Here is a 16147-nt window from a genome sequence, read left to right on the forward strand (position 1 = left end):
AGCCACTTCTGGCCTTGACCAAAGGTACTTGAAGAAACCCTATAATCTGCAGAAACAGGCAGTCCGTTTGATAGATTCCCCTATCTAACAATCATTTAGAGCACAGGCGTCAGGTGGGAGTTCTGTCTTTGTTCTACTAGTATTTCCATGGAAAATGCTCCAAGAAAGTAGTGTCATTGATCCTTTCGGCACCGTTGCGTATTGTGCATTTGTGCGTTCTTGAGTTCAACAACTAAGCTACCTCTGTGTTTCCTCCCTCCTACAAGACCCATGTTCAGTCCTTCCTCTTCTCAAAAAGACCCTCTTCTACACAGCATACATTGCAAAAAAAAAAAAAAAATTTGCTGATGTTTATGCGCACATTGTTTTGTGGCAATACATAATATTTATATTAAATTTCTTAACCTTTCCAGGACTGGTGGGATGAGCGTGTGAAGTCACGCGCCTTTGTGTCGTGGCTGGCCGTGGCTCCTCGCCTGACCCTGGCCGTCATGATCGCGGCCATGGACCACTGCTACTTCCGCATCGCCACGTGGCTCAATGACAAAGGTAGGGGCCACCCTTACACCTCTCCGTTTGCTGGCATGCTACTTGACTTTTTTTTGACAAGTCTAGTACGTATTTACTAGCAGATTATATAAAACTTCTAATAATTTATTACTAGGATTCACCCGAGATTTCAGCACTTCTTTTTGATTTCTTTTTTTACTGAACAATTGAATTTATTGAAATTTTTTACTGCGTCTTTTGTACATTTTTAAATATTTTGAAGCACCATTTCAAAATAATGCATTGATTTTGAAAATAAGCAGAAACACTTCTTGGGGAATATTTCTCCTTGTAAAAATACTCTAGTACTTTGTATGTCATTGTACAGGGTGGGGCAAAAGTAATCACCCGATGTTCTTTTGCTGTAATTTTTTTTTTTAGGATAAACTTTGGTACTGCTTGTGAAATTTGTTTTTTTTTTTCAGTAAACCGATTCATGTCTTGTCGATTTGTATTCTGCGTTTGTTTACTTCACAAATGTCAAAACCGAATTGACATTTGGCGCCATTTGCAAAAGTTATAGCGTTTTCCAATAGGGTGATTACATTTGCTCCACCCTGTAGTTAATTTGCTTTCAATCCTATTTTAACCACCTAAAATTATAAATCTAATTGGATTATTTATTAACCACTCAGAACATTAGAACGTCAAAAGACGTAAATATGATAATAGCGGTCAAGACATTTGAACGTCTTTTCACGTAAACGCGCGAGATTTTACAAAAATCGATTTATTTCCATCACTAGTATACGGATTGCCATGATTTAAAAAACAGAGTATCGATAATGAATAACGCTACGCGTCTGTATTCAAGAATATCTATGGAACGTAGAGGTGCATTATCTAAGTCGATTGGATCTGTCATCTTGTTCGTTCATAATTTATTGCGTTTCTAAATAATTTATTAAAAATATTTTAGTTTGGACGGTTAATATTTTGAGGTGACTAATAGTTTTTAATTATATTTCTTCAATATATAAAGTGTTATTTCTTTATGATACTCAGAAAAAAGTACATTTTTCACAGCTTTGAAATAATGGTCAGCGATTTTTACATATTTTTGACGTTTTCAGAAAATGTATATTTAGAAACGCAAATATTTACGTATAACAAAACAATACGATAGTGAATTTCATAATCTTTCCAAAACATTTTTTAGAATGAGGCTACGTTTCCCAAAACGTGAGTTATGAAGCTTTTAACAAAACTCGTGAATAACACAAAAATTTTCACGTTTTGACAGTTTGCAAAGGAACACAAAGTAAATAAAAGTCTTTTTCTGAGTGGTTAATAATAAGTGCTTAGCTGATGTTGTCATTATGCTGAGCTTTAATTTTTTTATCTTATTGTGTTTTTTATTTTCATAGTTTTCGAATCAGTACCTACCTATTTACTTATTTTACTATAGTATGATTTTAATTCAATGATCTTCGTACAGCGAAAATAATTGAAATTTATATATATATAATAATTTTTAGAATAAACTGTAATTATTTACGATTGAATTAGGGCCGCTATTATACCGGGCTAATAATTATGTTCACGGGGTTTAGCCCAGTCGGTCGATAAAACCCTATGTCAATACGATATTGACTAAATCTGTCATCTATGGTTGTTAGGTGGCGTTTGGCGGTATGTGCAAGCAAAAGCAATTGATTCTGACAGCCGGTAGACAATAGCCGGCTTATTAAATATGGCGTGTTGGCTGTCACCGAGGTTCATTTAAATGTCAATATACCAAACTTTTTTAATAATGTCGTTTGTTATGCAAAATTACCGGCTTATTAATGAAAGGAGGAATAAGTTTTGTAAAAGTTCTTATTAAGTTTTGTTATTATTTCAGTTATGTCAAGTAACTGGTCTATAATGATATAATAACAGAACTTGAATACGACATTCACAGAACCCGAAAATCAACGTTGAAATTTGATGAATTGTTCAAATTCCACAAAACAACCCATTCTTAGTGAGTCTATTTCAACTCAACATTGTCAATTTATTTATATGCTATTGTCGGGCGATTTCTTATTTATTTAATTGTCAATATTGGCTTGACTATCGATACACCTAACAAGGGCAACTGTGGTCTGTAAATCAATATAAAATCGTCGTCAGTTAAGCATATCGATCCGATATTGTTGAGTTATCGATTTGACCATACTAGATCCCTGGTAAGAATGCCCGTAGACAAAAGCATAATCTGCCAATAGTGCTGTCTTACACAATAATGTGTCATAATAGCGGATATTTGGTAATATAATTCTGCCTCTGAAATATATTTCTTCTAACTGCCTCATTAGTAGTGATGTATAAATTCCCGGGAATTTATTTCTGGGGAATATTCCCGGGATTATTCCCGGGATTATTCCCGGGAACATTCCCCTGGACGGGGAATTTTAGGAATTTTGATTTTAACAACATAATACCTCAAAAAGAATAATATTTATTAAATAAAAAATAAAATATACACACATATGGTACATATAGAGCAGGATAGATCCATAAAAAACTATTCCCATATATATAGGAATAGGATCCAAGAGAAAAATAACAAAAAAACACCGATCAAACTTATTTTTAAGTGAGTAGTATCTCTATATAATTATATACTGTACAGTATTAGTAGCCTATATACACTTTATGCTAGCAAACAGTACATATAAAAAATCAATCGTAAAACTGTAAAAATGACACAACTTCACAGATCGTTACTGTTCATCTGATGATACCGATTGGACACTGACACTATCAACTTCGCTGCCACTTTCACCTTCATATTCTTCTTCTTCTTCTTCATCAGACCCGGACGAAGTTGTTGCCGACTCAGGATTATCTACCTTTTCTTCTTCCTCAGCACAGTCAATTGGATGTTTGCGTTTGCGAGTACCAGATAGGTTTGAAACGTTATGATGCGAAGCAATCTGCTCATCTTCAGAGGAAAGAAGTTTCCAATTGTGTGCCACAAATGTTATTTTCCCTGCTCTTTGAGTTGTTAGACGATTCCTCCGTGTTGTATGAATGCGACTAAACGTGCTAAAAGATCTCTCAGTGGCTGCTGAAGTAATGGGAGCAGTCAATATTCTTATGGCAACCTGTGACAAATCAGGGGATGTCGTCTTAGATAACTGCTAACACTCAATAAAGCATCCAAGAGAAGTGTAGAAACCATTTTATTAAAAATAAAATAAATTCCCCGTTTTCGGGAATTTATTTCAGGTCGGGGATTATTCCCGGGAATATTCCTGTTCCCGGGAATATTCCCCGGGGAATATTCCCGGGTCTACATCACTACTCATTAGTGTCCCCATTTTCAAGGTACTATCAGGTTTGACAGTTATCGATTATATTTATTTCTCGCATTATAATTCCAGACCTTCTGCTATTTGAATCATTGACTTATAAGACCTTTAATACATTTTTTTGGTATACAATAATGTACATAATATATTTGGTACGATTGAATAAGTATATAACAATGTTTGTTAATAAAGCTTGTTTTTATTTTTTGGGATTTTGTTTGAGTCAACAGTTTTACGCAATTAATTACATTTGGTTTTCAAACAATACTCATCTTTATAATAATACCTTCTTGCACTACTGACGTAAGAAGTTAGTTAAAAGATTATTTAGTTCTACAAAATAAACTTGAAAATGATTTGACACCTATGATTATTGATTTTTAGTGTATTGAATCATGTTTCGATTCCTCCTCTTTTTGCCAATATTTCAGACAGCCTTACAATGGTCATCTTCAGGGCAGATATAACAAATTACAAGGCAAGATACTGCCCGTCTTAATCACAATCGCAGTATAAATATTATGAGGGCGTTTAAGGTCAGGATAATGGAAAATGATACTCTTAATCACCGCGGACGCATATACCAGCAGTATTCCAGCTGGCCCCTTAGTAAAGTATTAGAATAGTGCCGACATTATGAAGAATGCCAGAATTCTTAAAGTTTTTTTGCGAGGTTTGACAAATGTCAATCTATTGCATAATTAAAATGTAAAAAAGCAGTAATATCCATTTGCAGAACTATCGGAGGTATATTTTAAATTGAAATGTCAATTTTCCAAAGCAAATACAGGACACATATTCGAATTGGCCGGATTTCGATGCATATAAAATAGACTGGGTCAATGACATTACAAATGTCATAATAAATGAAAATATAAACAGACTTTCTTGACTTTAAGTGTTATTATCTTGACTTAAATTATTATTATCTTGACTTAATTTATTATTATCTTGACTTAATTTATTATTATCTTGAATTAAATTATTATTAATGTCTTTCCTTTCTGTGCTATAAGATACTGTTTATAAAGGTACCTGTGAAATAAATCGGTAAAAATCGATAGCCAAAAACCGCCATCATTAATTAGAATTACCACAGACGGGTTATTATACAAATATCATTACACACGGGTTCAGTCAGTAAACGTCATATGTCATGTCCCGAATCTGCAAACGAGTTGCTATTGCATTTAAATTTGACACATCAATAATATTGAATATCATATTATTCGAACATCAATATTATTCTTAATATTGAATAATGTACGTACTTAATAAAATATTGTTTTTAATGTTCCGCTTTGTGGAATAATAAAATTATTCTTCTCGGCAATGTGCGCAAGAAAATCTGAAGAAACATGAAGCAGTTTAGTAAAACCCAAGCAGTATACAACCCTCTTCCTCGTATAGTTCTAAGTTATCGCAACGCTGTACCGGCGCATTTGGGAATCTTTATAAGTAAGACTGTGTTACATCTGCCCTGATAATGAACACTGCAAGGTTATCTGAAAAGTTGACTAAAGAAGGAGGAAACGCAACATGGCTTATTACAATCACAATCAATCACCGTAATACTTTTCTAATTCATATTTGATTTTTCACCGTTTTACTACTCCAGTGAATTAGCTTTGTTCTTTTTTTTATTTCATTGCTTTCATTCAACTTGGAACACTGTGTGAAGAAAACTATCGTCTCGACACCAAGTATGAGAACCATCTCATAGTCAAAGTCACTCTGGTTTGTATAATCCCTTACGAGATCTGGAGCCTTTCTAACCAACATCACAAGCATCTAGTACCAGGCGCACACGGATGACTTTTGTCACGGCAACAGTCTCGTCTCAAAAAACCATTGCATTATAGGGATGTGACATTACGTTAACTTTTTAGTTACTGCAATTGATTTTGAAACTGTTGCATGACAAAGTCATTCTTGCTCGCCTGGCCTAATATTACACGGTGTCCGGAAACTCTTCGTCAGACATTTTTCGGTTTGTCCACAAGTTTCTGGACGTGGTGTATAATTAACGACACTCTCGCAATAATACGCACGAATGCTTGTCGAAAATGATGCTTTACAATCGACGACAAAAATATCTATGGGAAAAAAAAAATTGTTTTCCAAAAAGTTTAAATGATACATTCGTACATAACATTTTTTGTAAAAAAATTCCTAAGCAATTTTTCAATCAAAATGATGACACCTTTCTTTATTTCAAAATGCATGCCTTTCGTACAAAATTTTATATTTTTTAATATCGTTTTGAACAATAGACTGCAACATTTTCTGTATTTTTGGTAATGGTTAATTCTTTAGCTAAATGCTCTTTGTTCAATAATGTATATTTCCAATGAGCGCAACACTTACTGTAATTTTTTCTTTTTAGTTTCAATTTGTCAACTCTTTCTTGAGTTTATTCTACATTGCCTTCTACTTGCAAGACCAGGAGAAACTGAAAGAGGTGAGATTTTTATCCATTAATTGTAATAAGAAATATATAGCTACTCAACGAGAGGTGTAAAAACTAAAATGACAATCAGCACCATATCGAATTTTGACGGTCATCTTTTAATGCTGATTCTCAGTCCGTTTTTGTTAATTTAAATTGTGACGAATCAGATGACAAGCATAACAATGTGACCGTTATGTTTGACAGCTACCATAATTGAGCCCTTATAAAACAGCATTATGTGAAAAAGTGAGTTCTAATATATGGGATGTTAAACATTTTATTTAACTGTAGTGAATGTATACACATCGAAAGTCAAATAATTTTATATGCAATAAGATATTTTAACTAATAGACAACACGTTTTATGTATTTCAATATGTTTATTATCTTCAAATTGCACTTATTTTCCATACATTATTTTCACAACATCTGTTCTATATTTTCCTGCCTAGTCTCATATTCCTTCCAACAATCCATCTGTCAAAACTATTTCTTTATTTGTATACTCACGCTATTGTAAACACTGAAACATACAGGGTGTCCGGAGTTAAAGTGCACAAACGTCGGGAGGAGATTCTACATGATGATAGAAGTAAAAAAAATTTTAACTTTTCTCTAATTTTCATTTTCACAACAATTCAACTTTTGTACCTGAAAACTGCCTTAAAACATTGAAATTTCGAAAAAAGTTATTTATCTCTTTGGTTGTACATAATATCGTACAGAATCACCTCCTGAAGTTTTTTCACTTTACCCCCGGACACCAGTATACAATCCCTAAAAGTATGATCTATGTTAATTTAAAAGAAATCAGTTGTTGCCAATTTATTAAAGACCTTACCACTTTTAGGTCTCCGATATGCCAATTAAATTGATTTTCTGTTCATGAAAATATTTGTATTTTTTGGAAGATGTTTTTGATAACCAAAAGTAAGGAAAAAGTCAGTTTTCTTTAGACACGCGGACAAACACAACCACTTCTATCGCAACTAATTTTTTTGTTTATCTCTTCAGTACTTGTAAGGAATATGAAACAAAGAATACCACCCGTCTATCACAGTTTTTTTTTATTTCTTTTTTTTTATTGTTCTACAATATATATTTCATATTCTAATTCAGTAATGTTGGCCTCACTGGGTTGTTTACCCGTGCTGAGGCATATATAGCATATAGCATATCAGTTTCATCATACATTTTGTTATTCTTTTTCCAGCAATTGGCAGCCCTGTTGATTGCTCGTCAAGTTTTGGGAAATTTAAGGGAGTCTGCCTGGCCGTACTTACTAGAGCACTTGCGGTTGGCTAGACTGAGTCTGGCCCTCTGGGGGGCCCTGAGCCCTAGCCAAGGTTAGTTCTTGCACTTTATTTTAAATCTTTCATTCCCCATTGGTCGATTAATTGTAATTTGTTAGTTGAATAACATTTCGTTCAACACGTTGAACGCCATTATGGAAATGAAGAAACATTACTATTTTAAATTTGAAAAAAAAAATACTCAGATGGCATCGGCGACCATCAAAACGTATTACTTTTTTTTGCCAAATTTTCCATGAAAATCAAGAAAATTAACTGCGGTCATCGGTGACCGTCGTGGCACTATGGGAGAAAAATGACGATTTTCGTTATGAGGTCACCGGCGACCTACATGGCGTTCAACGTGTTAATTAAATTCATTTTTTCATTCACAGGGGTTTATTTCACCATCCTGTTATTATAATTGATAGTTATCGAGAGGATGGTGAAACATTCCCTTAGTCAAAAATTGCCTAACAATCGTCATTTTGAAATTTACCGACACAAGTGTGATGCTTATGTATTGTAAAATATTAGGAGTTGTAATGAATCTAAAAAACATGAAATTATTAAATTTCATTTAAACCTGCTTTTATTTTGTAACGTAATGGTCAGTACCCATAATCGTTCATGCTCAATGGTTTTACACTCATTCGAACATGTCTCGACGTGTGTACCGTCTCACTCGATGCTTTGTTTGAAAGATTCAAGGACCGTAATTCTTGCTCGATGTTTGACAGAAATTTACGATTTGACTGAGCATCTTGATGGTATGTCAATGGCGTCTTACGTCTTATGTGGTTTCAAGTCAAAATTCAAGTTCAAAGCAGGAATACATGTGTGTACATAGCTTTACATCACACCTTAAACTTGAAATTAATTTACAATTTTGCGAATAATTTATTGATTTGGTAGGCAAACCCCCCTTCCAAATTGAAAAAAATTATGAAAAATTTACAAGGTTTGCTAATTTTTTCTCAAATTGCGGTTGGACCTATGGTATCATAGAGATGTACATTTTAATATTTCTGTGGTTAATTTCCATATTTGAATATAAAGCTTGGGAGTTTTTCTTTCTAACACCGTTTAGTTCATATTTCTAACTATGAGGGTAAGGGAGATACAATAATTTGTATGAGCTATTTTGAAAAGAAAAGAAATTCCCTCCATGGGTAATAGTTGTTTGTTCCCAAAACCAAACCAATTAGCCCGAGTTATTAAATGTCATACAGAAATTGTTAACATAATAATTAAAATGATTTAATAAAAAATAAATTGTGTGAAGTACTACAGTAGAAGATGACCGCAATAGATAATGTAGTTTATATTGCCTACAGACTTCTGATGTTCATCTTCTCTTTGTAGATATCTATGTTTCTTTATTAATTTTGTTTTCCTGTCATATATTATCTTTCAGAAAAAGCCCCTGGTAAATTCGAAAAGACCGACAGTAAAGAGGGCACTCCGTCAAAAGGCACACCCACCTCCAACAACCACGAGGTGGTGCTGAACAGTGAAGAAGATCCGGCTAAAAGTGCCGCGGAAAGTGGAAAGGAACCGCACGAGGGGAAGCAAAGAAACATCAGTCAGGCAGAACTGGAGTCACAGCTTTTTAGGGTAAGAAAACTTTTTCCTTGATTATTGAAACAATATTATCTAGAAAAGCATAAAAGATTTGGTTGCGACCGTATGAATGACTGGTTCTGGCTGAGTTGGCATCACGTTTGGGTTCTACTCAGGCATTGTGAGTTTGATTCCTCAGCTGGCGAAGTCGTACATCACGACAAAGCAACATTTTCTGCTTAATGTGGTGGTGGAGATTTAAAAAGATTTTCAGGTTATTCGTAACCTAGGAATGTTTAATTAAAAAAGAAAAAATGTCGCAACTCTGTTTCCCCAAGTTGAAATCTGTCACCATTCATTAAAAAGTAGTCTAATAATTTTTATTTTTATTTAAATTGATCACTGTATGTATTATATATTATTATTATTTTTATATTTAATAAAAACATTAGCTATCTAGGCTTAAAGGTGAGTGATTTTTTTTCAGTATGATGGCACTTTTGCTGAGCATCTGGAGATGGTGATGCAGTTAGGCTACGTGGTGCTGTTCTCGTCTGCTTTTCCACTGGCTGGTCTGTGTGCGCTGGTCAACAACCTGATTGAGGTGCGCGGGGACGCCTTCAAACTGTGCTTCGTTACACAGCGCCCCTTTGGCCGGAGGGTGAACAGCATCGGCTCTTGGCAGGTAAGAACTAATGATTCTAAGCAAATAGTTTTATGTATCTTTGCACGACCATTCTTCAAAGGACAATTTATATTAGGCTTAACGAAACAGTCGCTATCGCTAGTATTGTAAATTAATCTATGTATGTATTGTAAATTAATCTGTTTTCTTTTTCCAGAGTGCAATGGAGGTGATGGTGGGAATAGCAATACTGGTGAACTGCGCATTGATTGGTTTATCCGGTACAGTACACCGAATGTTCCCTGAAGCCACATCCATACAAACCATACTGGTTATTGTCGCTCTTGAGGTATGCTATTTTGATTATATTATTATTATTTTGGTTTGGAACCCGCGCTATATTGTTTATGTTAACAGGTTAGAAAGAGTTCAGGAACGATTTCTCAAATTCCTCAATTTTAAATCATTTAACATATACAACTCTTACGACGAAATCGAGAAACATTTTCGAATCACGAAACTACTCAACAGGAGGATTGTCGCTGATCAGATGCTCTTGTATAAAATTATTAACTTAAAAGTTGAATGCCCGGAGTTGCTGAACAAAATAAATTTCCATGCGCCAATTCGATACAGCAGACAAAATACCCTTTTCTACATTGATAGATCCAATACCAATTCCAATCAAAATGAATTTATGCAAAGGACATGTAACTACTATAATAATAAATTTGCAAATATAGACACTCGTGCTGACATATTCACTGCTAGTTACTATCACTACAGAATTTCATTGTATCACATTCTAACTCATATTCACGACTGTTAAATTGATTGTAACTAATATTTTAATATTACTTGCGTGGCAACTTTTCCTTATCCCTCTCCTCCCCTTTCCCGTTCCAACCCAAGTCTATTTAAATATAGTTAAAATCACTTTTATTTATTGCTGTTTATGGTAGGCATATTATAGGTTTATCGTTTGTTGAATTTACATTCGTACCTATTATTATTTTTTCTATTTGCTGCTTTATTCTGTTTTTTTTTTTCTATTTTTATTAAATATTCTAGTTTACAGGTTAGTTTTATGTTTCTGAATTTATATCTGTGAACATTAATAATTGGTCTGTTTTTTTGTTATCCTCTTATGTATATTGTATTACTAAGACTGTTTATGTTCCTCAAATAAATAAATAATTCAACTAGTAGTTCTGCAATCTAGTGTCCATAAAAGTATGATTCTATTTTTCTCTTATTTAATAAATCAAATCCAAAATTTCCTCTGAAATCATAAGATTTGTAAGCATGTCCTAATATCTTGATAATACGCATCGCTGGTACAATGCTATCTCCTTCGCTCAATTATCCTACAACTACTATAATCCGCCGTTATTTTTACTAGTTGAAAGCACAAAATCAAGCTCTACAATTGGCCGGTATTCGTTCAAATTCAGTAGCGCACCACGTGCCAAGACTCAAGCACCAAGCGTTGTACATTCACGGGTTATTATTATTTAATGATAAACTAATGTTTATAAGACAAGGTTTTTATCCACAGCACAAAGGATAACAAATTATCTGTACCCAAGAAGCATACGGATGCAAGTCCAAAATTTGAAGAAATGAGTTTTTGATGAAGACATGAAGTAAATTATCATGTTCATTAGTGGCAGAAAGATGCAAGCCCTATCTTGAATATTTATGGTATTTTCAAAAATATTATAAGGATGCAAGAACCATTAGCACATTCACACCGTAGAAGCATAAAGATGTACATTGGACTTGCATCTTTCTGCCTCTAACATTACTACGCTTTCCATGGAAGTAAACATTCGAATGTAGACTCAAGTCCATTTTGCGTCCTTCTGCCTCTAATTTCTATGTTTTCTGTGGAATTCAACAGAACAATCCCAGTGCTCTCGTCATTATTTATTGCATTCCTGCAATAAATAATGATGAAAAAGAGTATTTCCGTGTATGAATGTATGACGAGGCTCAAGAAACAGAATTGTTCTGAAGAGACTGATGGAAACATAGGTGGTGATATTATTATTGAAGACCTGACCATGTCACTTACTTATTTATTTACTTACATTTACCTTACCTCATCATTATACTACTGAATGGACTATATAGGGATGGAAAACAGGTGGCAAATGAAGTAGCTTCTTGCCTCTTAAAGTGGATATACAGCGATATGGCGAATAATGTTGAAGAAATAACCGTATGGTCTGACAACTGTGCAGGTCAAAATAGAAATATAACAATAGCCATATCCTACGTATGGCAGGTTTTATAAAAAATTAAAAACCTCAAGATCATTCATCTTAAATTTTTATTACCTGGAAGTAGACTCTGTCCATTCAGCGATTGAAAGGGCAAAAAAAACTACCCAATTCCAAATATTTTACCGCACGACAAAAAAAATTAACGGGAACAATTCATCAGATATTGCAAAACTAATAATCAGTACATTGTACACTCAATGAACTTAGAAAATTTCAAATATTTAAATTCCCTTTAAAACTGGTTCACAATCACCTTTTGTATATCGAAAGAAGAACATGAATGGTAAGGGTTTCCTAATATCAACGGTATTATGGCTACGAGCTGACGTAAATGTGTCGGGGATGCTACTGTATAAAAATGGTTTTCAGGAAACTGAATTTAAATATTATTATATTAGAAGAAAAAGGAGAGGTGTTTTGAGCGGTGACCGGATAAATCATCAAAATGATAATTCATGATAATTTCCCATTTTTAAAAAGTTATATAAAGTCATGAAAAGTGATGGTAAAGTGAAGAACAAAATCTCTATTAACTGGGTTAAGTGGGTTAGGTTAGGTTTAATTTATTTTTTTCATCGTTTCTAATGACTTTATATCACTTTATAAAGGTGTGTTGAATTATCATGGAACCGTTTTGAGCACCCCGGAGGTATTGCCCCAGGTAAATACAATTCCAATCGCATTAAATACACCAAATTTTGGTGTCCTACAAAAGATGTTACAGTGGGTACCAGAGCCACTGCACTTTTTTTACACTTATTTTTTTTAAATCTTTTTTTTTCTCTGTCAGATGACGAAGATATGGAAAATACCAATAATTTGTAAAAATAATTATAATTAAATAAAAAAATATATAAATAAAATAGATATTTATATATACCGGTTATATAGTTATTATTTTACTTCCAAATGAAATTTCAACATTGATCTATTTTATTTATATTTATATTTACCTATAAATATCTATTCGATTTTTTATTTATATTTACCTAGTAAATATAAATATCTATTTTATTTATAGGGAAATATAAATATAAATAAAATAGATATTTATATTTACCTGTTATATAGTTATTATTTTACTTCCAAGTGAAGTTTTCAACATTGATCCCTTTATAATATACCATGTGTCATACCAAAATATTCAGTATCATTTTGAAGCAGAAGGACTCAAGTCCACAATGCTTTTTTTAAAACATTTTTTTTAGGCTTTGCATATAAAATATTTTATTTTATTTTCTCATTTTCGATACAAAATTAATTGATTCAATAGGATAAAAAATAAAAATCAATTATCATGAATATCCGCAGAAGTTATGAGACCAAACTTACAGAAAAAAAAGTATTTTGGCTCTCCTGAACATTTAGCTTTTTGGACTTGCATCCGTATGCTTCTCGGGTACAGTTATTATAAGCATCAATCACTCGCCTGAAATATCCGTACAAATTGAAAATATCTCCCGAGTATAAATAAATGCCGCAGACGGCATAATAAATCTCGTCGGCTGCATTTATTTTTACTTGGGAGATGTTTTAAATTTGTATGGATATTTCAGGCGAGTGATTAATGCTTATAATAATTTATTAACGGGTTCGTTTATCTTGATCTTACACACACAGTTAATATTTAATATACTGCGATCATCTATCTTGCTAGAGCTGATCATGTTACCAATCACCGTGGTTAATTATTGTTGTTTTAGGGTATTTCCGTTAGTTCTCTACGTATCCTAGCACTGTGGCATGTGTTTCTGTTTGTTTCATTCTACCCTATTTTTTATTTGAACGAGGTTACGCAGTGGAGACTTCTTGCAAGCTGCACAAACATGACACCTTAACATTAAACTAAAAAATTTTAATTTTTATGAAAGATCGATAGGCGTGTTTGTTCGTTTTTACGAAATACATACCTGTTTAAATTTATATTATATTTTATTGTATGTGTTACACTATCATCACTCCATCTTACAAAATTCACATTAACAACATTGAGCGAATACAAAAAAAATGTCTACGTTTTATAAATTTTAAATTAAATATCCCTGTCGAAGACTTAAAATACAATTTCTTATTAAATACTCTAAAAATACATACATTAGAAGATAGACGTAAAATAAACGATTTAACGTTCTTATTCAAAATACTTAACTCTAAATTCGACTGTTGTGAACTCCTGCAACTTATAAACATACATACACCCACAGTAACAACACGACAAAATACAATATTCTACAGCAGCACACATAAGCGTAACTACATTGCCCACTCTCCGATACAACGACTTCACACCATGGGAAATCATTACTTGGGTGATGTTGACATATTCAATACCAACTTGGCAAGTTTTGTGGATCATTTAAAACATTTATTTAAACAATAATCCTAAACACATCATGTAAACCTACAAATAGCTGTAATTTTCTGTTTTTGTTTCTTGTGTTTGTATGACTTGTTGCATAGCTTTTATCAAATGTAATTTTATTCTTATTTTTTATGTTTCAAAGTATTTGTCAAATTAAAATTATACTACCAACCATGTAAAAGCCCTCTGGGCGTTAACTCTTTGCACGCGGCCGTATCAACTGTTGTTACGGCAAAAAGTCTATACTCACACGCGGCTGTATCAACAGTTGATACGGCAACTTTGACGGCCGATATTCCCGCTCTCTTTCGTCATAAATGTATTTCTTGCTCACTTGGACATTTGTAGAACTATCACGATGCTGACATCTACAAGAATTTCTCAAAAATAAAATTGTATTTCATAAAAAAAGATCGATAACCAAGTGCGTTTCTTCGCGCCTTTTAGTCCTTTAGTTTACATTTTTGTCAACGGATGGCGTTAGTACTAGTTTGTCATTCACAACTTTTCATAACTAAGAATGATAAGTGATCATGGTGTCCCACTTGTGTCTATAAACACAGTGGCCTAAGTACACACACACCGAGAGTGGTTTATTTATGACGCCGAGTGAATGGCGGGACCACATTCAAAAGATACGGTACGTCTTTGTATGAAATTTTATGTTTTTGTTTTTATAAACATCTAAGAGTGTTGACACACGAGGATTTGTTTTCATATTGTGGAGAATAATCTGTTCTGTCTTTATAGTCCAATAAATCATGCCAGAATGCTATAATTTGACATTTAATTGCATGCATTGGTATTTGAAAATATGTACCGCGTACAGGTATAGATAAAACGGAGCAAATTAACGCGTTCAAAAGGTTAAATAAATAAATAAAATAAATTTTTTTTTTTTTTTTTAAAAGAAAGACAAACATTCCCGGGTTACGAATAACCCAACAATGTTTGAAAATCTCCTACTACCACCACAGAAAGCCGAAAATGTTGCTTGTGTTGTGATGGAGGACTTAGCCAGTAATAAATAACTATAATCTGCCACTTTCACTGATTGGATAATTGCCTGGTTTTTGGGGTGGAGGATTATTAAGAGAGATTTTTAGTGTATTCTTTAGTTTGATTTGTGTATGTATTATCTGTTCAGCACGTGATGCTGGTAACTGTGCTGATGATCAAACTGGCAGTGCCGGAGCTGCCCTCCTGGCTGGCCACCGAAATGGCCAAGGTGGAGTTCCAGAGAAGGGAAGCCACCAGGACCATGCACACTCCACTACAGGTGACATTTTCCATCACTTTTCATCACTTTTTTTCATCACTTTTCATTACTTTATTATGTATGAACATTGTCCAGAAACTCGTAGTACAAGTAGCATACTGGTGCATCTACATCACATTTGGAATAAATTTTGTCGCATTACTTTTTTGATTTGCGCTTTCATTTTCAAGTAAATTTCTTCCGAAGTTGGTTCGTTAATATCAGCTGTTTATTGTCTTTTAAAATGCAATGAAGCGTAGACCTGCTCCAAAATTTTTGACCCTTTGGTTTGTCGAAAAAAGGGAAAAAAGTTTTTAAAAAAATTGATGTATGTACTTGAATTGAATGATATGTATTACGAGGCATATCCAGAAAGTAAGTGTACTGAGGCTCTCACGACCGAATGAATTTTATTTTCGATATGTTGGCTACACTTACGTGTAGCCTGACTCTTCCCCT

General features: G+C 33.5%; 1 protein-coding gene across 1 annotated transcript in view; it reads left to right on the forward strand.

The window, feature by feature from the left end:
- The window catches only part of wwk (anoctamin 8 white walker), a 56817-nt gene that overhangs the window by 23420 nt on the left and 17250 nt on the right, over positions 1–16147 (forward strand). Inside the window, exons 11-18 of the mRNA XM_089646599.1 lie at positions 414–549; positions 5530–5585; positions 6235–6309; positions 7514–7646; positions 9010–9209; positions 9643–9840; positions 9998–10129; positions 15578–15709. Of these exons, the coding sequence (XP_089502725.1) occupies positions 414–549; positions 5530–5585; positions 6235–6309; positions 7514–7646; positions 9010–9209; positions 9643–9840; positions 9998–10129; positions 15578–15709 (1062 nt within the window). The remainder of the gene's footprint in view (positions 1–413; positions 550–5529; positions 5586–6234; positions 6310–7513; positions 7647–9009; positions 9210–9642; positions 9841–9997; positions 10130–15577; positions 15710–16147) is intronic.

Source organism: Hesperophylax consimilis, chromosome 24 (genome assembly GCF_061612785.1).
Source record: "Hesperophylax consimilis isolate HC1 chromosome 24, BYU_Hcon_1.0, whole genome shotgun sequence".
Taxonomy (NCBI): Eukaryota; Metazoa; Arthropoda; class Insecta; order Trichoptera; family Limnephilidae; genus Hesperophylax; species Hesperophylax consimilis.